Below are 24,274 nucleotides of genomic sequence, written 5' to 3'. Positions count from 1 at the left end.
TGGAAGCAACAGAAACAACAGTTGGAGCAACAGAAACAACAGTTGGAGCAACAGAAACAACAACAGGAACAACAACAGGAACAACAGAAACAACAGTTGGAGCAACAGAAACAACAACAGAAACAACAGTTGGAGCAACAGAAACAACAGTTGGAGCAACAGAAACAACAACAGGAACAACAGTTGGAGCAACAGAAACAACAACAGGAACAACAGAAACAACAACAGGAACAACAGAAACAACAACAGGAACAACAGAAACAACAGTTGGAGCAACAGAAACAACAGTTGGAGCAACAGAAGGAACAACAGAAAGAACAACAGGAACAACAGTTGGAACAACAGAAACAACAGTTGGAGCAACAGAAACAACAACAGTTGGAGCAACAGAAACAACAGTTGGAGCAACAGAAACAACAACAGGAACAACAGTTGAAACAACAGTTGGAGCAACAGAAACAACAACAGAAACAACAGTTGGAGCAACAGAAACAACAGTTGGAGCAACAGAAACAACAGTTGGAACAACAGTTGGAGCAACAGTTGGAACAACAGAAACAACAGTTGGAGCAACAGAAACAACAGTTGGAGCAACAGAAACAACAACAGAAACAACAGTTGGAGCAACAGGAACAACAGTTGGAGCAACAGAAACAACAGTTGGAGCAACAGAAACAACAGTTGGAGCAACAGGAACAACAGTTGGAGCAACAGGAACAACAGTTGGAGCAACAGGAAGAACAGGTGAAACGGAAAAAGGAACAATTGGATATACAAACTAAACTGGCAGAAGCCAAAGCCAGGCTAAATGTGCTCAGTATGGGATCAAGACACACCTCTAGAGCATCAGATGGGATGAGCTCTTACTTCAGAAACCCTACAGCAAGATTTAACCTACATGCAACTGAATTCTTGCCTCATCAAGCCGAAACCTCTATTCCCAGACAAAGTATGCAGACACATGTGCAGACACATGTTGACATCACACCACCTGTAATCAACACTGGTAATCAAGGTGACATCTATAACCTAATCCAGAGGCAAAGTGACATCACTGCTATGCTGGCTCAACATCTCACTTCCACTTTACCTCCAAGAGACATTCCTGCTTCTGACGGTGACCCGTTGCAGTTTGAAGCCTTCATCCGTGCATTTGAAAGAGGAGTAGAAAGAAAGGCTGACGATGAAAGTGACTGCCTGCATTACCTAGAGCAATACACTAGAGGACAACCAAAGGACCTTGTGCGCAGCTGCCAACATCTGCCTCCAGCTCAAGGTCACCAAAGGGCAAACCAGCTGCTTAAAGAACACTGTGGTAATGAACACAAGGTCGCCACTGCATACATGAACACAGCATTTACCTGGACAGGGATCAGAGCCGAAGATGTGGAAGCACTGCAAGCCTTCTCTTTGTTCCTAAGAGGTTGTTGCGATGGAACATCTCACCTACATGGATGAAATGAATGTTGTTTCAAACATGAAACACATACTTCAGAAACTACCCTACAGACTCAGAGACGAGTGGAGGAACCGAGCACGTCAGCTGCAGGAAGAGCGTGGGCATCGAGCTGCATTTCCTGACCTTGTCAACTTTATAGAAAGGCAAGTGAAGATACTGTCAGATCCTGTTTGGAAGCATCCAGGATGATAAACCAGCTGCAGCTATCACAACTGTTATCTCTACCTTTCCAAAGGGAAACCCACGCCTAAGAGGAAGTCGTTTTGCAACAATGATGACCTGCCCAAGAACACCAGCGCTAGAACGTGCAACAGCGAATGGAAGGAAGATACCTCCATCAACCACCGACTCCCTGCATGTGTGTTTGTTCTGCCGAAGAAGTGGCCGCTCATTGGAGCAGTGTCCACACATCCTGAAGAAAACACGCAGAGAAACAATGGACTCCTTGAAAGGAAGGGGGGTGTTTTGGATGCCTAAAAATAGGACACATGAGCAAACACTGCCACAGTCTTTGACATGTTATGTGTGCGATGAAAGTCATCCTGAAAGACTCCACATTGAACAGAAAGCCAAAAGAGAGGAAGCAGAACACTCAGAACAGAATGGGAAGCCAATGGAAAGTAATAGTGTCACCTCATCCGTGTGGGCACATCGGGGCCGGTGATGAAACCTCCATCTTCTCCATTGTGCCAGTGAAGAGCCACAAAGGAGACAACGTGTTACCAACTTACGCCTTTCTGGACCATGGACGTTCATCTACCCTTTGCACAGAAAGTGTAACGAGGCGGCTAAACCTTACGGGACAAAGGACTAACATTCTCCTGAAGACAATGCATCAGAACAAAATGGTGTCTAGTCATCATATCTCAGGTTTGGAAATATCGAGTCTGGACGAAAACAATTTCCTTCAACTATCCGATGTGTTCACACATAAAACCGTGCCTGTTTCCAAGCAGAACATTCCTCTACAAGAAGATCTGGAAAAATGGCCTTCCTTAAAGGACATCAAAATGAATGACATTGCTTCTGGCATTGACCTACTCATTGGGACAAAGGCTCCTAAGGTACTGGACCCTTGGGAGCTGATCAATAGCCAGGGAGAAGGACCGTATGCTGCAAAGACCCTACTGGGAAGGTCTTCTATGGTCCCCTACAAGGAAGCGACTACAGCAGAGATGCTAAAGGCCACCCTGCTGCTGCTGTCAATCGGATATCCATTGTACGCCTAGAGGAGCTATTGGTCAAACAATACAATCATGACTTCAAGGAAACTACAAGCAAGGAAACAGGAAGTGTCCAGAGAAGACAAACAATTCCTGAACATTATGAATCACTCTGAAAAAATGTCAGACGCCAAAGAGCATGGAGATGTCGTAGCAGACTCCAGAGAGGATGAGATGTGGTAGCAGACTCCAGAGAGGATGAGATGTCGTAGCAGACTCCAGAGAGGATGAGATGTCGTAGCAGACTCCAGAGAGGATGAGATGTGGTAGCAGACTCCAGAGAGGATGAGATGTCGTAGCAGACTCCAGAGAGGATGAGATGTCGTAGCAGACTCCAGAGAGGATGAGATGTCGTAGCAGACTCCAGAGAGGATGAGATGTCGTAGCAGACTCCAGAGAGGATGAGATGTCGTAGCAGACTCCAGAGAGGATGAGATGTCGTAGCATCCTCCAGAGAGGATGAGATGTCGTAGCATCCTCCAGAGAGGATGAGATGTCGTAGCAGACTCCAGAGAGGATGAGATGTCGTAGCAGACTCCAGAGAGGATGAGATGTCGTAGCAGACTCCAGAGAGGATGAGATGTGGTAGCAGACTCCAGAGAGGATGAGATGTCGTAGCAGACTCCAAAGAGGATGAGATGTCGTAGCAGACTCCAGAGAGGATGAGATGTCGTAGCAGACTCCAGAGAGGATGAGATGTCGTAGCAGACTCCAGAGAGGATGAGATGTCATAGCAGACTCCAGAGAGGATGAGATGTCATAGCAGACTCCAAAGAGGATGAGATGTCGTAGCAGACTCCAAAGAGGATGAGATGTGGTAGCAGACTCCAGAGAGGATGAGATGTCGTAGCAGACTCCAGAGAGGATGAGATGTCGTAGCAGACTCCAGAGAGGATGAGATGTGGTAGCAGACTCCAGAGAGGATGAGATGTCGTAGCAGACTCCAAAGAGGATGAGATGTCGTAGCAGACTCCAAAGAGGATGAGATGTCGTAGCAGACTCCAGAGAGGATGAGATGTCGTAGCAGACTCCAGAGAGGATGAGATGTCGTAGCAGACTCCAGAGAGGATGAGATGTCGTAGCAGACTCCAGAGAGGATGAGATGTCGTAGCAGACTCCAGAGAGGATGAGATGTCGTAGCAGACTCCAGAGAGGATGAGATGTCGTAGCAGACTCCAGAGAGGATGAGATGTGGTAGCAGACTCCAGAGAGGATGAGATGTCGTAGCAGACTCCAGAGAGGATGAGATGTCGTAGCAGACTCCAGAGAGGATGAGATGTCGTAGCAGACTCCAGAGAGGATGAGATGTCGTAGCAGACTCCAGAGAGGATGAGATGTCGTAGCAGACTCCAAAGAGGATGAGATGTCGTAGCAGACTCCAGAGAGGATGAGATGTCGTAGCAGACTCCAAAGAGGATGAGATGTCGTAGCAGACTCCAGAGAGGATGAGATGTGGTAGCAGACTCCAAAGAGGATGAGATGTGGTAGCAGACTCCAGAGAGGATGAGATGTGGTAGCAGACTCCAGAGAGGATGAGATGTGGTAGCAGACTCCAGAGAGGATGAGATGTGGTAGCAGACTCCAGAGAGGATGAGATGTGGTAGCAGACTCCAGAGAGGATGAGATGTGGTAGCAGACTCCAGAGAGGATGAGATGTGGTAGCAGACTCCAGAGAGGATGAGATGTGGTAGCAGACTCCAGAGAGGATGAGATGTCGTAGCAGACTCCAGAGAGGATGAGATGTGGTAGCAGAGACCGAGCCAGAAGTGGAAGTGGAGACCGAGCCAGAAGTGGAAGTGGAGATGTCAGAAGGACACTACTGCCTAGACTTGCCATTCAGACAGGAAAGTCCCAGCTTGCCCACAAACAGCTTACCGAGCGGCTCAGCTGCCATGTTGCAGGTACCAGGGCAGCGGCTGACTCCAAGTGACAGACCTGAGGAGGTGACTGACTCATCGATGCAGGAGCCCTGTGAGGAGAGGCTTGGAATCGGGTGAAAATAAACCCACAGGTTCTCTAAGCGCTGGACGGGATGGCAACACGACTGCTTCAACCTAGGAACAGCAAAGACTGATGACCCTTAAAACAAGGGAGAAGAAAGGAATCTTTGAGGACACTACACACCATTGGTATAGCTCCTTTATTATTTATTGGTAATTGTTTTTGTTTTATACTAAAGCCAATTAGGGGCCGGTGTGTAGGAGCCATGCTATGGGTGTTGTTGGTGTGTCAGTTTATTTAAGTTATATGTATAGTGCAATATTATCTATGAACACTGGGTGGCGGGGTTTAGCTGCACCGGGTGTATATAAAGAGGTCAGAGGTGACAGGAGAGGGAGGACAGAAGGAGAGAGCAGCCCGGCAGGCGCTCATCACAACCACTAGAGCTGTCAATTAACCCGGGATGTAAAGCTGAATACACCTCGTTATAAACTCAGGACCGGAAACTCGTCTGTCTGCGTCGCGCTTCTGTGAAGTAACGGCAACAATACATAGGACCTAGGACATAGGACATAGGACCTAGGAAAGGACATCACACAGTGTTCACTTCAATCAGTGTTTACTTATAGCCACATATCACACATGTTACACTTGTCTCAGTGTCTTCACAGTGTGTACAGAATATCAGTTTGACAATACGACACCCTCTGTCCTCAGACCCTCTGTCCTCAGACCCTCTGTCCTCAGACCCTCTGTCCTCAGACCCTCTGTCCTCAGACCCTCTGTCCTCAGACCCTCTGTCCTTAGTTCCTCTGTCCTTAGTTCCTCTGTCCTCAGACCCTCTGTCCTCAGACCCTCTGTCCTCAGACCCTCTGTCCTCAGACCCTCTGTCCTTAGTTCCTCTGTCCTCAGACCCTCTGTCCTCAGACCCTCTGTCCTTAGTTCCTCTGTCCTCAGACCCTCTGTCCTCAGACCCTCTGTCCTCAGACCCTCTGTCCTTAGTTCCTCTGTCCTCAGACCCTCTGTCCTCAGACCCTCTGTCCTTAGTTCCTCTGTCCTCAGACCCTCTGTCCTTAGTTCCTCTGTCCTCAGACCCTCTGTCCTCAGACCCTCTGTCCTCAGACCCTCTGTCCTTAGTTCCTCTGTCCTCAGACCCTCTGTCCTCAGACCCTCTGTCCTCAAACCCTCTGTCCTCAGACCCTCTGTCCTCAGTTCCTCTGTCCTCAGACCCTCTGTCCTCAGTTCCTCTGTCCTCAGACCCTCTGTCCTCAGACCCTCTGTCCTTAGACCCTCTGTCCTCAGACGATAGAGGGTTGCAACATAGGTAGTCCAGATGTTAGGAAATGCATGTGTCTGTAATAAGAAGATGAATCCAGGAGGATGTCAGCAATCCTGTCGGAGCCTTCAGGGAAGTAGTATGATGAGAGTCTGGCAGGACCGCAGAGACAGGTTCAGCCACGACTCGAAGTCCAGGACTCAGGATAGAGGGTCCAGGACTCAGGATAGAGGGTCCAGGACACAGATCCAGGACTCAGGATAGAGGAACCAGGACACAGGATAGAGGGTCCAGGACTCAGGATAGAGGAACCAGGACACAGGATAGAGGGTCCAGGACTCAAGATAGAGGGTCCAGGACTCAGGATAGAGGATCCAGGACTCAGGATAGAGGGTCCAGAACTCAGATCCAGGACGCAGGATAGAGGGTCCAGGACTCAGGATAGAGGATCCAGAACTCAGATCCAGGACGCAGGATAGAGGGTCCAGGACTCAGGATAGAGGGTCCAGGACTCAGGATAGAGGGTCCAGGACACAGATCCAGGACTCAGGATAGAGGAACCAGGACACAGGATAGAGGGTCCAGGACTCAGGATAGAGGATCCAGGACTCAGGATAGAGGAACCAGGACGCAGGATAGAGGGTCCAGGACTCAGGATAGAGGATCCAGAACTCAGATCCAGGACGCAGGATAGAGGGTCCAGGACTCAGGATAGAGGATCCAGAACTCAGATCCAGGACTCAGATCCAGGACTCAGGATAGAGGATCCAGGACTCAGATCCAGGACGCAGGATAGAGGGTCCAGGACTCAGGATAGAGGATCCAGGACTCAGATCCAGGACGCAGGATAGAGGGTCCAGGACTCAGGATAGAGGATCCAGAACTCAGATCCAGGACGCAGGATAGAGGATCCAGAACTCAGATCCAGGACTCAGATCCAGGACTCAGGATAGAGGATCCAGGACTCAGATCCAGGACTCAGGATAGAGGATCCAGGACTCAGATCCAGGACACAGGATAGAGGGTCCAGAACTCAGGATAGAGGATCCAGAACTCAGGATAGAGGATCCAGGACACAGGATAGAGGGTCCAGGACTCAGGATAGAGGATCCAGGACACAGGATAGAGGGTCCAGGACTCAGGATAGAGGATCCAGGACACAGGATAGAGGGTCCAGGACTCAGGATAGAGGATCCAGAACTCAGATCCAGGACTCAGGATAGAGGATCCAGGACTCAGGATAGAGGATCCAGGACACAGGATAGAGGATCCAGGACTCAGATCCAGGACTCAGGATAGAGGGTCCAGGACTCAGGATAGAGGGTCCAGGACTCAGGATAGAGGATCCAGGACTCAGGATAGAGGGTCCAGGACTCAAGATAGAGGGTCCAGGACTCAGGATAGAGGATCCAGGACTCAGGATAGAGAATCCAGGACTCAGGATAGAGGGTCCAGGACTCAGGATAGAGGGTCCAGGACTCAGGATAGAGGGTCCAGGACTCAGGATAGAGGATCCAGGACTCAGGATAGAGGGTCCAGGACTCAGGATAGAGGGTCCAGGACTCAGGATAGAGGGTCCAGGACTCAGGATAGAGGGTCCAGGACTCAGGATAGAGGGTCCAGGACTCAGGATAGAGGGTCCAGGACTCAGGACAGAGGATCCAGGACACAGGATAGAGAATCCAGGACTCAGGATAGAGGGTCCAGGACTCAGGATAGAGGGTCCAGGACTCAGGATAGAGGGTCCAGGACTCAGGATAGAGGATCCAGAACTCAGATCCAGGACTCAGGATAGAGGGTCCAGGACTCAGGATAGAGGATCCAGGACACAGGATAGAGGATCCAGGACTCAGATCCAGGACTCAGGATAGAGGGTCCAGGACTCAGGATAGAGGGTCCAGGACTCAGGATAGAGGGTCCAGGACTCAGGATAGAGGATCCAGGACTCAGGATAGAGAATCCAGGACTCAGGATAGAGGGTCCAGGACTCAGGACAGAGGATCCAGGACACAGGATAGAGGATCCAGGACTCAGGATAGAGGGTCCAGGACTCAGGATAGAGGATCCAGGACTCAGGATAGAGGGTCCAGGACTCAGGATAGAGGATCCAGGACTCAGGATAGAGGATCCAGGACTCAGGATAGAGGGTCCAGGATAGAGGATCCAGGACATCAGGATAGAGGATCCAGGACTCAGGATAGAGGGTCCAGGACTCAGGATAGAGGGTCCAGGACTCAGGATAGAGGGTCCAGGACTCAGGACAGAGGATCCAGGACACAGGACCACAGCAAGAGGATCAGCCTCGACTCAGGATCCCGGCGTAGATATGGAAACAAAAAAGAGATTTGGGGGAAGCTGGGTTATTGGGAACATGAGAGTACAGAGGTACAGACAGCCAGAGAGACGGAGTGAGGTGCCCCCCCCCCCCCCCCCAACAGTCCCAGCCTATAGCAGCTAGACTAACGTGTCTACGTACATGCACTCCCTCAGGATAGGGTGAGGGGAAGGGTAGCAGGTAAGAGGCACTATCAACAACATGATCACTTGGGGTGGTGTACATGTTGTATAAGTGTCCTCCCCTCCATGCAGACGTGCTGTCGAGTTCAGTATTGGTGGAATCTCTTAAATGTGGCTATAGCACTGACAGACAGGTTTCTGCTGCAGAGCTTCTGAGGCTTTGTAGTCTCGTGACAGCACTTCAGAAGTTACTAAGAGATGGTCGGATAAAGCAGGATTATGCGGTTCGACTAATAGTTGCTCAATTTCAATACCATCAGTCAGAACAAGGTGAGAGTGTGATCATAGCAGTGGGTTGGTTTATTCACACTCTGACAGAAACCAACAGAATCTAATACAGAGTTAAATGCAACAGTGAGGCTATTTTTATCATCGTCAACATGAATATTAAAGTCTACGATAATTACTTTGTCTGTTTCAAGAACCAACGCTGATGAAAACTCAGAGTTCTGATGAGAGTTCTGAATGAGGACCTGAGCACGGTGCACTGTAACAGAGAAGACTGCTGCAAAGTGTTCCAGGTCGTGAGACTAGAAACGAGGCTTTCAGAGGAGGTGTAACTTAATGTGTTTAGTATTGATCAGTAGACTCGAGTCAGAGATGCAGCTCCAGCTCCTCGGCCGTGCCTCGAGCAGCATGAGTGTTGGCTGGCTGGTGGAGCGGCCTCATGTACGCTGACATGTCTTCACGTCTCAGCCAGGTTCCAGTGAGACAGCATATATCATATTATCATCTGATGTTACATCATTTATCATATCGCTTTAGAGGCTAGAGACCTTATGTTAAGAGACCACATGTAGTCTTCCTGGTGTGCTGCACTTAGTAGTTCTTACATTTACTTTCATTAGGTTATTATGTATGACACCTCTATTAGGTTTTACCTTCAACTGTCCTCGGCAGACACACACACACACACACACACACACACACACACACACACACACACACACACACACACACACACACACACACACACACACACACACACACACATCATCTGTTCAGAGGGTTTATATAAATATAAAGTCATTTATATAAAATACCTTTCAGAGGAAACGTCTTGGAGCTCCTTTACGCTCACGTTTCTCCTCTCATCAAACATGACTGAAGAAAGTGATCATGTTCCAGCTCTCTCTCTCTCTCTCTCTCTCTCCTCTCTCTCTCTCTCTCTCTCTCTCTCTCTCTCTCTCTCTCTCTCTCTCTCTCTCTCTCATGATGCTGCAGCTGCTCCGGCTCTCGGTCCAGCAGAAGCTTCTGGTCCTCCTGGAGGACCTCCTCCAGCTGCTGGAGGAACACACGGATCCTCCGGAGCTGAGAGCGATGCTCAGCGAGCGGCTGGCGGCGGCAGAGCAGCAGATATTCGGGGAGTTTGAGGAGAGCGTGAAGGGGTTCGAGGAGCGAGAGGAGCGCAGAGAGAGAGACATCCAGAGGCTGGAGGCCGTGCTGAGGGAGCCAAGAGTGCGCATGCGCAGAACAGGTCAGTGCTGCTAACGCTAGCTCCGGAGGATAATGCTAACGTTAACGTTAGCTCTGGAGGTTAATGCTGTTAATGCTAACGTTAGCTCCGGGGGTTAATGCTGTTAATGCTAACGTTAGCTCCGGGGGTTAAGGCTAACGTTAGCTCCAGAGGTTAATGCTGTTAATGCTAACGTTAGCTCCGGAGGTTAAGGCTAATGTTAGCTAATGCTAACGTTAGCTAATGCTAACGTTAGCTCTGGAGGTTAATGCTGTTAAGGCTAACGTTAGCTCCAGAGGCTAATGGCTGGCTGAGAGGCTGCACGGCCTGAGAGGAAACCGATGAGTGACAGGTGACACAGAGCTGTCTCGTGTACTGTGTGAGGCTGAGGCGTGTTTATGTGTGTATACACATGAACACACATATGTTCTTGTATTTGTGAACACTGAGGTGTTATTAGATATGTCTCGTTATAACAGGTAATGGCGGACAGACTCACACTTCAGAGGGATATATGTTACATATTAGAAAATGTACAATAATATAAATATGCATTAAAAGGAGGATTGAACAAATGCACATAGTGATTATTACACTTATTTATAATGGCAGCGATGATGATGAGTTTCAGAGAGAGGTGTAACCCCTAGTTTCCACCGGGTCCGTCTGCGCCGGTTCGTGCCGCCGCGGTTATGGTCCGGCGTCATACCCTACCGGGCGCGTTTCAGAAGCGGAGTGTCTTGCCTGCTGGCTCGCAGTTTTTGTTGATTTTGGCATATTTCCTGGACAGGCTACTTTGTACAAAGTTAATAATAATAATAATATTCCAGTTATAAACGACATGAATGAAAAAGATGTGTTGCTGTATTTTAGTGGTAAAAAAATGCATTCATCATCATTATTATATATATATATAATTTACACAGCGCCTGTAAACCGGAGGAGAACGCTGGCATTTCTCCTCCTACTTGAAAGACTACGAAGGGATAGGGTCTGCAAAATTAGTTTGTGTGTATATATATATATATATGCAGGCCCGGACTGGCCATCGGGAGGACCGGGAGGTTTCCCGATGGCCTGACCTGCTAAGTGGCCTGCTGGCCTGGGGATTCTTTTTGTATGTATGTATTGTGAACACAACGCTGCGCAAATGTGGGTCTGACTCTGCCTCACAGAGGGGGACTGGCTGTCTCCATGGTGTGGCCTGCCCACACGGCCACTTCCATACAGATCATACACTAAAGCCCTCGATTGGTCTCTGTGTGTCACTCAAGCTCGGGAGGGTGTGTGTTCGTGTATGTGTGGCGCGAGCGAGCGAGAAAGCGCGCACCGGTTACGTGTATTGTTGTTGTTAGCATCTGATGCTAGCTAGCTGCGCTAACGGATATAAGGAGCTTTTTCAACAACAAGGTGGAGGAGAGTCCTCTCCTGTCAGACTGAGAGGCTGATAACTACAGCTCAGGTGAGGTAAAGGACTCTGAGTGCTTAGATAGTTAACTTAGTCTAAGTTATCTCTGTGGGTCTCAAACGGTTTGGTCACCCTTTATGTAAACACATTTTCCATTTGAGGGGGGAGTGAGATTAGTGAAATATACATGAATAATAATAAAAAAACGTTAACTAGGTGAAAACAACTTTTTTTAAAACTTGTTGAGAGCTAAAACTAGTCTTTGCTGCTGCCTCAAAGAGGAGCAGGGGGGAGAGGAGGGAGACAGGTGAGGGGGAGAGGAGGGAGACGGGGGAGGCTGGTTCAGGAGCCCAGACACACTCACAACTATAAATGAACCAAAAACAAATAAATAAACAAGTTTCAATGTTTTTCATATTGGATATGGTGTGTTATTGGTTATGGCCATGTTCTTATGATTTTATGATTATTTAAATGTATAGGCAGGGCTCGACAGTAACGGTTGCCAGGTTGCCATTGGCAACCATTCAGAAAAAATGTCAACCGCTTCTTGGCCTTTGGTTGCCATCAGTGGCAGACTGTGTATACATATTGAGCCCTGATAGGCTACAGTTATGTTTCATATGGGTGTAGTCTCTTTATCTCCCCCTCAAAGTGCACCAGATTGATGATCTTACCGGGGGAGCATACCCCCTGACCCCTCGATAGGATTTGAGGTCCGCCCCCACTTAAAATATGTTCACATGAATAGGTTCCTTGCAATTTTTTTTAAATAGTAACCCATGTCCATATGTTTATTTTTGGGTAGTAGATTTAGAGGGCCATCACTACGGGCAGCAACGCTGTAAATATTGACAAATAAATCCAGCAAAATGACACAAAAAACTGGTAGTGGCCTGGCTGGGTGTATAATTCCCGGCCTGACTTATTGTCCCAGTCCGGCTCTGTATATATATATATTAACGCATGTGTCTGCGGCCGCCCCGTAGCTTCAGAGCGCCGACTGGCTATTGGGAGGACCGGGAGGGTGTGTGTGTGTGTGTGTGTGGCGCGAGAGAGAGACCTTATGTGCATTGTTGTTGTTAGCATCTGGTGCTAGCTAGCTGCGCTAACGGATATAAGGAGCTGTTTCAATTAAAACAGAGGAGCGACATTTCGCGGACAACTGCGCCGAGCACTTGACTTCATGCAGGAAGCAGACAGCGGGACATTGCACGAGAAGTCAGCACGGATAGTGCACAACATGACTGCAGCGTCCAGGCAGCTCCCGTTCGAGCATATGCCTTGAGTTGCACATAGCTCCAACGATCCCACACACACACACACACACACACACACACACACACACACACACACACACACACTTTGTATTGTATGAGAGGTTCCGGGTTGTTGTGTTTAATATTCAGGAGAATATTTGTCATTGTTCAAATGGTAATAAACAAACATTAGCATAAAGCATATTTGTCCGCTCATATGTTGATAAGAGTATTAAAAACTTGAGAGATATCCCTCTCAGGTACATTTAGAACAGATAGAAAAATGTGCGATTAATCGCGATTAAATATTGTAATCGACTGACAGCCCTAATACTTATGTAACGTTCCTGTTCTCTGCAGACGTGCAGCTGGCTGAAGGAGGTGGTCCCCAGCAGGAGGAGCCCCCCCCCCACATCAAAGAGGAAGAGGAGGAGGAGGAGGAGATAAAGCCCACCTTCACTCCTGTCCCTGTGAAGAGTGAAGATGATGAAGAGGAGCCTCAGTCCTCTCATCTTCATCAAAGAGACACTGTGGCACCAGATGGAGAGGACTGTGGAGGACCAGGACCAGCCAGGAACCAGGATCCAGATCCAGGGTTAGAACCCATCAGTGAGGAGGACTCCCTGAACTCCTCTGAGACTGACGACAGTGACTGGTCTTTCCCAGACGAGGCTCAGTCGGGGGTCGGGGCCCCGAACAGGGACGCTCCGGAGAGCGATGTGGGGTCGTCTCACAAAGAGAGGCCATTCCCCTGCTCCTTCTGCGGGAAGAGATTCAGCCTGAAGGGGAACCTGAACCGGCACGTCAGAGACCACACGGGCGAGAGACCTTTCCCCTGCACCGGCTGCAACAAGACCTTCAAAGACAGCGGCTCTCTGACGGCCCACAGGAGGATCCACACCGGAGAACAGCCCTACAGCTGCCTGTTGTGCGGGAAGAGCTTCAGCGGCCGGGGGAACATGACCCGGCACATGAGGATCCACACCGGAGAGAAACCCTTCGAATGCTCCGTCTGCAGCAAGAGCTTCCACAGCAAGGAGCACCTGAACCGACACATGAAGTTCCACACGGGGGAGAAACCCTTCAGCTGCTCTGTCTGTGGAAAGGGCTGCGTGCAGAAGACAGACCTGAAGAAACACATGAAGGTCCACACCAGAGAGAAACCTTTCAGCTGCACTGTCTGCGGGAAGGGCTGCGCCCAGAAGGGCAGCCTGAAGATCCACATGAAGGTCCACACCGGAGAGAAACCCTTCAGCTGCCCCTTCTGCGGGAAGTGCTGCGCTGAGAAGTGGGACCTGACGATCCACATGAGGGTCCACACCGGAGAAAAACCGTTCAGCTGCACTGTCTGCGGGAAGTGCTGCGCTAAGAAGGGGGACCTGACCAAACACATGAGGGTCCACACGGGGGAGAAACCCTTCAGCTGCACAGTCTGCGGGATGAGATGCACCCAGAGGGGCAGCCTGAAGATCCACATGAGGGTCCACACCGGAGAGAAACCCTTCAGCTGCTCCGTCTGCGGGAAGAGCTTCGCTGTCACCGGACGCCTGAAGAAGCACCTGAGGCTGCATGAGGCTGGAGGGCAACAGGAAGTAGTAGGTGGTGATTCACACTCAGCTGAAGACCAACAGGAAGTAGTAGGGAGTGATTCACATTCAGCTGGAGACCAACAGGAAGTAGAACCTCTCTGTGGTTCTGGAGGCAGCGGTGCCCCCCCTCGGCTGTCGGCGATCAAAGGACAGAAAGAGACGGTAAATGAACCAGGGCATTCTGGAGAAAGATGTAAGGTTGGAGAAGTAGTTATTTAACTTAATCTGGCTCTGTATGATTAAAAGCAGCACGATCATTGACCCGACGCAGTCCCCCGTTGTTGTTGTTGTTGTTGTTGTTGTTGTTGTTGTTGCTGCTGTGAACTTCATGACGCAGAACCTGTCGGGCTCTGAGCGGTGGAAACACACATGAGGCTACAGAGAAGAACCGGTTCGGAACCAGAAGAGCACGGAGCTGGAATTCAATGATATTCAAGTCTCTCTCACCACGTGCTCAGCAGCTTCAGAGGAGAGATGGAGAGCAGAGCCTGAAGTCGTCCTCCAGCAGAGCAACATGAATATATAATAAAACAGATCAAATAGTGAAGAGAATGTGTTGAGACGAGCAAGTTAATAAAATAACATAGAAATAGAGTCTGTGTACAAGAACATGGAATATGGAGATACTTATCAAGATGCAGCCAGATGGATGTTCCTCACAGAGTTCAGGAGGTTAACAGTCCAACCCAGTCTCATAAAAAAACGTGTAATAACTACGTTGGTCCACAACGTAGGACGTTGTATTTCTACAAAAACGCCTCTGAAATTGTAAGATGCCTACGTTTTTTTTCACCATTCATTCCAATGGCTAGCGTCTACGTCACGTGATCTTCACATTTCTCCCTGCAGAAAAAAAAAACATGGCCGAACTTCGTTTTATTCTCGGTGGAAAATGCCTGTTTTAAAGTTACTTTGGCGATTAAAATGCGTTTTGATGCGAGAAATATGAGTTGTTATTTCAGATTATGTGTGCAGTGGATGTACATGATCTTTAGTTTGCTAGTTATTACGAAGATTACTTCGTAATAACGACGCTGCTATCGATATTATTTCTGTTATGTTGTGTAACTATTTAATGGTGTAATCTTTATTGCTACCCCCTTCCCCGTCAATATATAGTGTTGGTCCACAGCGCAAACGCATTAGTTTAACAAAATCCGCATCTAAAATGGTGCAGAAACTTTATTTCCCCCTGTGCAATTCCAGTCTCACATCTCGCAGCACATCGTCATTAACAAATACCGGAAACAGACCGAAAACACTTTATTCCGAGTGCTCTTGCTTTTCTCTTTGAAAGTCATCACATAACGGCATTGTAATACACGGTTCGGCTGCATTACATATTACTTATCTGCCGTAGTTCTGTATTTATAGAGCCCTGATCAGAAGACTTCTAGACAAACATGAGGAACTGCCGCCAACACTGAAAACGTGACGTGGATCATAAATATATCAGCCATTAAACAACATCTTACATTTCTTTTCACACAACACGTCTCCTTGGAGCATCAACACTAATTCTGCTTGCTTTTATATTTGATCCAATCGGTAGATAGGCTGTATTTACACCATAAAGGTGCACAGCTGATATAAAGGGACCAACGTAGTTATTACACGTTTTTTTATGAGACTGGGTTGAACAGTCTGATGTTCTGAGTGTGTGTGTGTGTGTGTGTGTGTGTGTGTGTCTGAGGCACCCAGAACCATCTCCACCTGAGGCATCCAGGTTGTTCTGACACACAACAACGTAGCAAATAAACAAATCTAAGCTTTCTTATTGGTTGTAATGCACTTGGATACATGTGAATGGTGTGACCACGTCCTGTTTGATTGGGTTAAATGTCCATATTCTTCCCGTTATGTCGCCTGCTGTATTTGACCGAATGCAAAGTGACGCTCCATCGAGATCAGCGCATTGACCGGAGACACGTGTTGATCCTAGCCTTCTGGTGATATCATGTTGTTGTTGTTCTCCAGGTATTAAGCGAAATATGTCACATTATATAACGACTGTTACGAGTCCTCACTTTGAGAGAAAGGCCTTCAAAGTGTCCTCTCTGGAATCCATCCATCTGATTGGTTATTAGCAAATGATCAAAGTACTTCGGAGGGAAGATATCTCCGTTTGGATTCCTGCCCTCACGAGGAGCACGGCTGTTGTTGCGCCCGCTGTGACGTCAAGCTGCTCCGCTCTCCGCTCGTCATCACGCCGAAGCTCCAACGCTGTATTTATCTTCTGGATTCAGGAAACAAGTTTAATATATAACTATGGTTACTATGCTCTTACATCCATCATGTCAGCGGGGGGGGGGGCTGAGGACCAGCCGAGTGGAGGGAGAGCTGTCTTCTTCCCTTCACAAGGGGAATCGTTGGAACGGGATTTGTGCAGTTTCGTGGAAACACGTCAGCTTGTGGACGACAGTCGATATGCATTCAGGAAAGACGGACCAGCGTCTCTGGCACTAACGGCATTAGGCGAGGAAATAGCAAACTGCACGGACAGTAAAAAACAAGCAGTGGGAATATTTATAGAGTTAAAAAGCATGTGACACAGATCACAATGTGTTGGTGAACTGGAGCGGCTTCAGAGGGGGGGGGGGGGGTAGACGCTGAGAGAGCATTTAAGCAACAGACGACCATTTGTTGAAATGGGTGAACATAAATCAGAATACATGAACATAACTTGTGGAGTACCTCAGGGGTCCGTGTTGGGTCCTGAGCTGTTCATAATATACATCAAAGACATTTGCAGAGTATCAAATATATTAAATGTATTTCATTTGCAGACGACACTGATATGTTTTGTTGCGGTGAACATTTGAAAGAGCTACTGGAAGTGATGACAGCAGACATGATTAAAGTGAAACATTGGTTTGACACAAACAGATTATCATTAAATATAAGCAAAACAAAGATTATGTTATTTAGAAAACATCAAACAAATCCACAGATACAACTAATACTAGAACACATAGAAAGAGTATATGAAGTTCCGTGGTGTGGTTTGAGCCCCATCAGCTGGAGACCTCACATCGCTCGTGGAAAGCAACACCGGCTGAGACTTTCGCCCTATGGGGAGAAGCCAGACGCGCTCTGGCCTCACTGCAGGCTCCGTCACACTGATGCCTTCTCTGATCTGCTGCGTGACGATCTGGGGAAACACGTAGAAAACCAACCTGCAGCCGTTATGCACGTTACAAAAAGCGCTATAAGAGTTATCAGTAATGTTGGATATCTTGAACACACTCTTGTATTATGTTTGAAGTCACACATATTGAAGTTCATTGATCTGGTTACATTTAAAACGCCACAAATCATGTCCAGAGCAAGACATCATCTACTTCCTAGGACATTAGAAACACTGTTCGTAGACAGAGGGGGGGGGGGGGGGGGGGTATCATCTGAGAGGAAAGCTACATGTTGAACAACTCGAGGTCAGAGCAGCTCTGAGGAGTATCAACAACCTGTGGGGTGACTTCATGGAATGCTTTGGAGCAGGAGTTCAAACAAAGCATCCTTCAGTTTAAAGGATGCACAGAAACACTTCTTTGGAAAACTATGAGAATGAAGAAAGGTGATTGAAGATGAGAAATGATTGTATTTGTATAAGTGTAAATGTAAGTAGGAATAACTTGCATAATGATTTAAAGGACAATCATTGATCAAGTAAGGGTGGAATGAATGAGCACCTGCTTCCTCCTGCTCCCTTTCGGACATACGATTTATTATTATTATTAATATGAAGACTTTTTTTGTTTTTTGTTGAATATACGAATATTACCATGAATGTGGATAAATACTGTATTATAACATTACGGTATTCTGTTTTTCACATTTGTTATTTTTTAATCTGTTCGAAATAAAGACTGAAAAAAGAAAAGAAAAAATCTGCTGCTGTGAAAATGTGGGGCAGGGCTGAAAAGCGGGGGGGCAATGGCCCCCTGGCCCCCCGCTTCCGGCGCCCCTGGTCAGGACTCAGAGAGACGGAGGAGAGTTGGAGCTTTGATGTCAAACACTGGGAGTTTATTGCAAGTCAAGCGGAGAGGAGAATCATATCACTCTCTTCGAGCAAGAGAGAGAGAGAGAGGAGAGAGAGAGGGAGAGAGGAGAGAGAGGAGAGAGAGAGAGAGAGAGAGAGAGAGAGGGAGGAGAGAGAGGAGAGAGAGAGAGGGAGAGAGAGAGAGAGAGAGAGAGGGAGGAGAGAGAGAGGGAGAGAGAAGGAGAGAAGAGAGCTAGAGATAGGAGTATCAGCTACGCGACGCGATGATATGCTCTCCTCTCTCTCGTTCCTCTCTCTCTCTCTCTCCTCTACTCTCTCTCTCTCTCTCTCTCTCTCTCTCTCTCTCTCTCTCTCTCGATAGAGCTTTAACTAGTTTACAGAGAGTTCATGCGCATATTGGGGGAGGCGTACACATCTGTGGAGCTACAGGAGATGTCTCTCAGAGCCAGCGCTCCCACAGTCGTAAACTCCCCCATCAGGCCGTAAAGCTGACACTAAGTGCTGGAGCACATTCCTTAGAGCTGCGTCTCCAGCAGGATCTGTTATTAACGTCAACAGCGTTAAATATCTTGGGAGTAAGGAAGAAATACTGTCTAACAGGAACCACCCTCTGAAACCAGACACATCCGTGTGGATCATGGTAGAGGTGTACCACGGCAAAGACAGCATCTCAACCTGAGGCCTTGGGTTCCCCATTGGAGCACGTATTACCACAGGGGGCTGTTTCTGGGGAAATAACTGTTTGTGGTCCAAAATGTAGAGTTTAAAATAAAATACAAATAAAATCAGCACATTTAATTTAGAAAAAGCAATTTAATTGGGAAACATGCGGCGCCTCGGATCACCCATTGCAGAGGTGCTTGTTATTGACACCATGGTTCAGGGGAGGGGTCGCTCGACCCCCGCAGTGGTGTCTGATGGTCCTTGCAGCTCCACAGGGAGCCACGGCCCAGTAGTACGAGGAAGTGAAGTGTTGGCTACATGTCGGGGATGTGGGAGCAGCTGTCTCAACGAGAAGCTAGAGGTATCTGGAACACTATAGTTGTAGTGAATTAATAAATGATGGCTCCATACAGACAGATGTTTGTAGACAAAGGACACTGGCCTCTGCTGACATGTCAACGTCTCTGCAGAGCACGACACGTGGCCAAACAGACTGAGACCAAATGACCGTTGACCCTGACGGACAGGGTACCTCGAGAAGGCCCTGTGAATGACTGACTCCGGGTGAGCCTGACTTTACAACCTGACCGTGTGCGTGTGTGTGTGCGTGCGTGTGTGTGCGCGCGTGCGTGTGTGTGCGTGTGCGTGCGTGCGTGTGTGTGTGTGTGTGTGTGTGTGTGTGTGTGTGTGTGTGTGTGTGTGTGTGTGTGTGTGTGTGTGTGTGTGTGTGTGTGTGTGTGTGTGTGTGTGTGTGTGTGTGTGTGTGTGTGTGTGTGTGTGTGCATGTGATCAGAGCAACCGCATGATTTAAAACAATGACTGATCAGGCATGCGTTTGGACTGACGCGTTCATCTGGGGCTCCGCGTGCACATCTGTGACAGAGGCTCCACGGTCCGCCATTGCTGCACACAACTGATCCATTGGGGTGAACGGAGATGTCGTAACTCTTCTAATATATGGCTCTGCTTCTGGTCCTCCTCCAGCTCCTGAAGGAGGTCCTCCTCCAGCTCCTGAAGGAGGACCTCCTCCTGAAGCTGCTGGAGGAGGTCCTCCAGCAGCTTCAGGTCCAGCAGGAGCTCCTCCTCCAGCGATGCTCAGCGAGCGGCTGGCGGCGGCAGAGCAGCAGATATTCGGGCAGTTTGAGGAGAGCGTGAAGGGGTTCGAGGAGCGAGAGGAGCGCAGAGAGAGAGACATGGAGGCCGTGCTGAGGGAGCCCAGAGTGCGCCTGCGCAGAGCAGGTCAGTGCTGCTAACGCTAGCTCCGGAGGTTAATGCTGTTAATAGCCGCGTTCACACCGCAGGACTTTCCCTGGTACTTTAGTTCTTTAGTTCCGTTAGTACCAATAAGCTAACGTTACTATCACTGCCCGATCTGCAGTGCGCATGTGCGAGATGGTCCGCCATATTGGACAACTCCGGACGGCAACCCAAGAAGGACACTTGACACAGTGGCTATTGGCAAAGCTCAAAAAGAAAACGAGAGAGAGAAGCCAGGATCAGTGCCGTTCGAATTCTCTAGCCCAGTGGTTCCCAAACTCTTTGTGCCCGAGGCTCCAAAGGACAAGTACACATCTCAAGGCTCCTCTTGTGCAACATAGCCCTGATAACACGTGTTATCACTCATATCATGTCAAATATCTGTAAATGTGAATAATTATTTACTATTGCCAAATAAAATGTGACAAAGACAACTATATTACTCATGAAATATTTATTAACGAAGTATTTCAGAAATTAATTTGAAACGTTATCAAATTAGGCTTCATCAAAGCAGCAACACACTCATTTAAACCAGACAGGTCACACATTAAACATGAGGCAAAGGAAACTCAGCAGAGAACTGTCAAAGCAAGAAAGCTGCACGGTCCGTGGTCCTGAACTACACATTATAAATGTAACATTTCAGCAATCAGCATTGAAACATGTGCTATTGTAAATATTTTTGCCAACTTACAAACTAGTGAGATACATGTGCCTGTCGGGGCGCAGCATGTTGTAATCCTTGGTGGCGCTGAGGAGAGGGCCACAGAGAGCCATGCCCTCCTGCTGTTCTTCATGTAAACCAGAGCAGAGAACGCCGACTCCAGAGATGGGTCGTTACTAAAAAAAAGTAATATATTACACTACTTCGTTACTATCTACATAAAGTAACTCGTTACTTTACTCGCCAAGCACGTACGAACTGCGCATGCGTGAGTGGCAATAACTCTCCTTACCAGCAGGCGGCGGTAGTGTGTATTCGTCATTCAAAACAGGCAACAACCGGAAGACAGAGAAGAAGAACAGACTGTGATATAAACAAACACATAGCGTGTGCGGTAGCTCCACCTTAGCATGTGTTCTTAGCAGGTGCGTGTTGAGGTGTGACGTGGGGTCACAGCCGTGGATAGCAGCTTCCGGCCTGGACACAGTTTGCACCTCACCGTCACTTTCCTGTCTATCCTTCGGACGAACTCAAAGTAACGGGCAGACCTCCACCCCTCGAGAGTTATCGCTGACTCAGCCATGTTTACGCAGCACTGCACGTGGAGACGTGGACGCGCAAGTCGCGCAGATTCCGTACATATAAACCTACAAAGTACTGATATAGTAAATTAAATTATTATTATTTCTGTGTAGTTGTATATTGCAATAATAACGTATGGTTGTCACAAAATCCCACGGCACACCCGGAGCAGTGCGGCACACCGTTTGGGAACCACTGCTCTAGATGAAAGGAAAGGAGGTTTCAAGCTTCCTTTAGCTTAGGAACCACTGGACCTCCCTCACCGAGAGGAGAGGAGAACATGCTGTCCCACAATGCATTGCAGCCGCAGCATTTGCCGTCACTCAACAGTCACGGAAAACACGGAAACAACCGATTATGAGGAGAAATGATATCATGAAAGTTACGGTGCTTATTAAGCTTTTTAAAGCGTAGGTGGTGAGTTGCAAAGTGCTTTGTTCTGAACGCTCATCAGTATTATAACAAAGAGAGAAATGTGAACGTTAGTTTTCACTGAAATGATCAAATAAAGTCTCTCAGTCTTCACTGAGCTGTGTGGGGTTTGTTCAGCTTCTAGAGATGTCTGAGTGGTGATACACTCAGAGACAGATGTTCAGGACTAACGTCTATAATAAATACATCTGTACTGATTTATCTTTCCATCAATCATACGTGTTGGATCATTGGTGTTAACGTGGACCGGAGGGAGAGGGGGACGAGCAGAAGTTTCACTTTCCTTTATATTTCAGTTCCAGCTTTGGTCCTGAAGAATCTGTTTCTCTTTGTCCTCGTTCATAAAGCAAAGCAGCAGCATCAGAGCACGGAGCAGAGTCTCTGGAGGAGTCCCTCGTTCTTATTGAGCATCCATGTTTGTAGTCCGCTGGATAGGAAGCTGTAGTTTCCATGGTTACCCACAGCAGCAGACGCACATTCAGGACGTCCGCTGGCGCATCAGAAACACGTCGATAGTGAAGTGCAGTCGATTCTCTAAAGTACCGCAGTCTCTTCTCCTAAGTCCTTTTGGATTCTCCTATCCACTATCCCTTAACCCGTGACCTTCCACTCAGAGGAGGGGAGGAGACGAGAGGAGCTGATTTTTAAACTATCCGACGCAACCCTGGTTCAGAGAGAGATACTGCAGCCGTGAAGCAAGAGGCCCCACACACATTGGTCTTTCCCGCTTGCATCCCTCTTGGCTCCTCCTCTCCGGGGGCTGTGGTGACGTAGGGGACCTCCCCCTCGGTCTTCTGTGTCCGATATCGCGTTAAACAGAGGATTTCAGACATTGTACATTCGATACATAACTAAACACGGCTTTTCTCCTCATACTCTCCTTCATTAATATGTATTTAATACATTTTAACGGCTGGAATCGTGTTTTCCGTAAAACCTGAAGTCTCGCTTACTGTTGGTATGTCGGAGATCCTTTCCGGAATAGCTTTTCAAAATAAACTTTAACCACAGGCGAAAGCTAACCGGAAGTATTTTCACAATAAAACAGTTATAAAATTACTGTATGTTTAAACTATCTTATATCATAAAACATTGATTTTAATGTCTAACATTACCTAACGTTAATGTTAGCTCCGGAGGCTAATGCTGTTAATGCTAACGTTAGCTCCGGAGGCTAATGCTGTTAATGCTAACGTTAGCTCCGGAGGCTAATGGCTGGCTGAGAGGCTGCACGGCCTGAGAGGAAACAGATGAGTGACAGGTGTACTGTGTGAGGCTGAGGCGTGTTTGTGTGTGTATACACATGTACACACATATGTCCTTGTATTTGTGAACACTGAGGTGTTATTAGATATGTCTCGTATGAGGATATTCCTGTTCCTCTCGCTCCCAGGAAAGAAACTTACAATAAAGAGACCAATGGAGTCTCTGCACAAGGTTCAAATGTGTACTTTAATTAAGTAACGTGGTTTTAGAACAAGCAGAAGATAAAGAAGAGACAGAAGCCGGTGTTGTCTTGGTGTTTCCGCTGCGGACGAAGAAGGAAGGGCTGAAACTGCTCATCCGCCACCTTATATCCTCTCGTGCTGTGGAGGAGGGGGCCGGTGCAGGTACCAGATGTGTTCGGGTCCGTCACGCTTACCAATGACGTCACGCATTGGCTGTACGGCAACCCAAGAGGACATTTTACACGGCCAAATTCCGAATGTATTGAAACTCCAGACTCAACGTAAGAACTTGAGCCTCTTCGGGGGGTGCTAACATTTAAACATACACTTCATTCTTTACTTTGTCCGAATATTCGGCGGGGGGGGGTGGCATAGTAATCAGCAGCGAACCGCTTCAACGCGTGTATTTCGGTGTATTCACGGCATCCATGTTGTTGTTCTACAGTATTGTTGTTTTGTAGTTATTTGTTTATTAACCCAGTTTGTGTTCTTTGAGAGTGAAGGATATCGCTTTGTGTTCGTTACTTTCGTTTAGTTGTATATATAAGTGTAATTTGGCTTGGCTTCCTATTTATTTTGAAGGAGAGGTAGCGCTGTTGACAGGAAGTTGTTGTTGCTATGGAAACAACGTGACGGAGATTAACGGAGAAAAAGTAATATCTACATATAAAGACGCAGAAAGTAAACGATAACGTGTAGGGTTAAGTGTTAGCACCCCGAAGAGGAACACGCTCTGACGGAGATACTGGAGATTTCAATCAATTCAATTTGAAGAAAAAAAACGAGGAAAAAACAAACACAACGAATATCCGAATAACGACATTGAAACCCGAATAGTACTCCAACGAACTGAATATTCGGGTACAGCCCTATAGTATACATAATACTAGTGACAGTGAAGTGAGCAGTCATGTGGAGATGTGACGTGCAACGCGGATGTAAAGAGCGCGTTGAGTTCATTCTCAGAATGCCAGAAAAGTCCCCGGACGCTTCGCTGTCGTGTCCTGAGTGATAACCGGTCGCTTACCCGTGACCCGTTATCCCCCGGTGTGCCCTAGTCAGCGCCCCGTTACACCAATCAGCGTGCGATTACCGTA

General features: G+C 47.8%; 2 protein-coding genes across 2 annotated transcripts in view; both read left to right on the top strand.

Moving 5' to 3' along the window:
* Window positions 1-6: 6 nt before the first annotated feature.
* On the top strand, window positions 7-1,936 carry LOC117440871 (involucrin-like; the record flags this gene model as incomplete). Its single annotated transcript, XM_071202130.1, has 2 exons — window positions 7-817; window positions 1,695-1,936. Coding segments are annotated over 2 exons (1,053 nt in total), but the record flags the coding sequence as incomplete, so codon positions are not given.
* A 2,455-nt stretch (window positions 1,937-4,391) lies between these two features.
* LOC117440872 (zinc finger protein 585A-like) overlaps window positions 4,392-24,274 on the top strand; it is a 32,566-nt gene continuing 12,683 nt past the window's right edge. The window contains exons 1-4 of the mRNA XM_071202129.1: window positions 4,392-4,811; window positions 9,641-9,893; window positions 12,900-14,345; window positions 19,776-20,030. Coding sequence (XP_071058230.1) covers window positions 9,737-9,893; window positions 12,900-14,345; window positions 19,776-20,030 — 1,858 coding nt within the window. The 5' untranslated portion in view covers window positions 4,392-4,811; window positions 9,641-9,736. The remainder of the gene's footprint in view (window positions 4,812-9,640; window positions 9,894-12,899; window positions 14,346-19,775; window positions 20,031-24,274) is intronic.

Source organism: Pseudochaenichthys georgianus, unplaced genomic scaffold (genome assembly GCF_902827115.2).
Source record: "Pseudochaenichthys georgianus unplaced genomic scaffold, fPseGeo1.2 scaffold_1287_arrow_ctg1, whole genome shotgun sequence".
NCBI classification, from domain to species: Eukaryota; Metazoa; Chordata; class Actinopteri; order Perciformes; family Channichthyidae; genus Pseudochaenichthys; species Pseudochaenichthys georgianus.
Note: the sequence above shows the minus strand (reverse complement) of the source record. Positions and strands in the feature narration are given on the sequence as shown.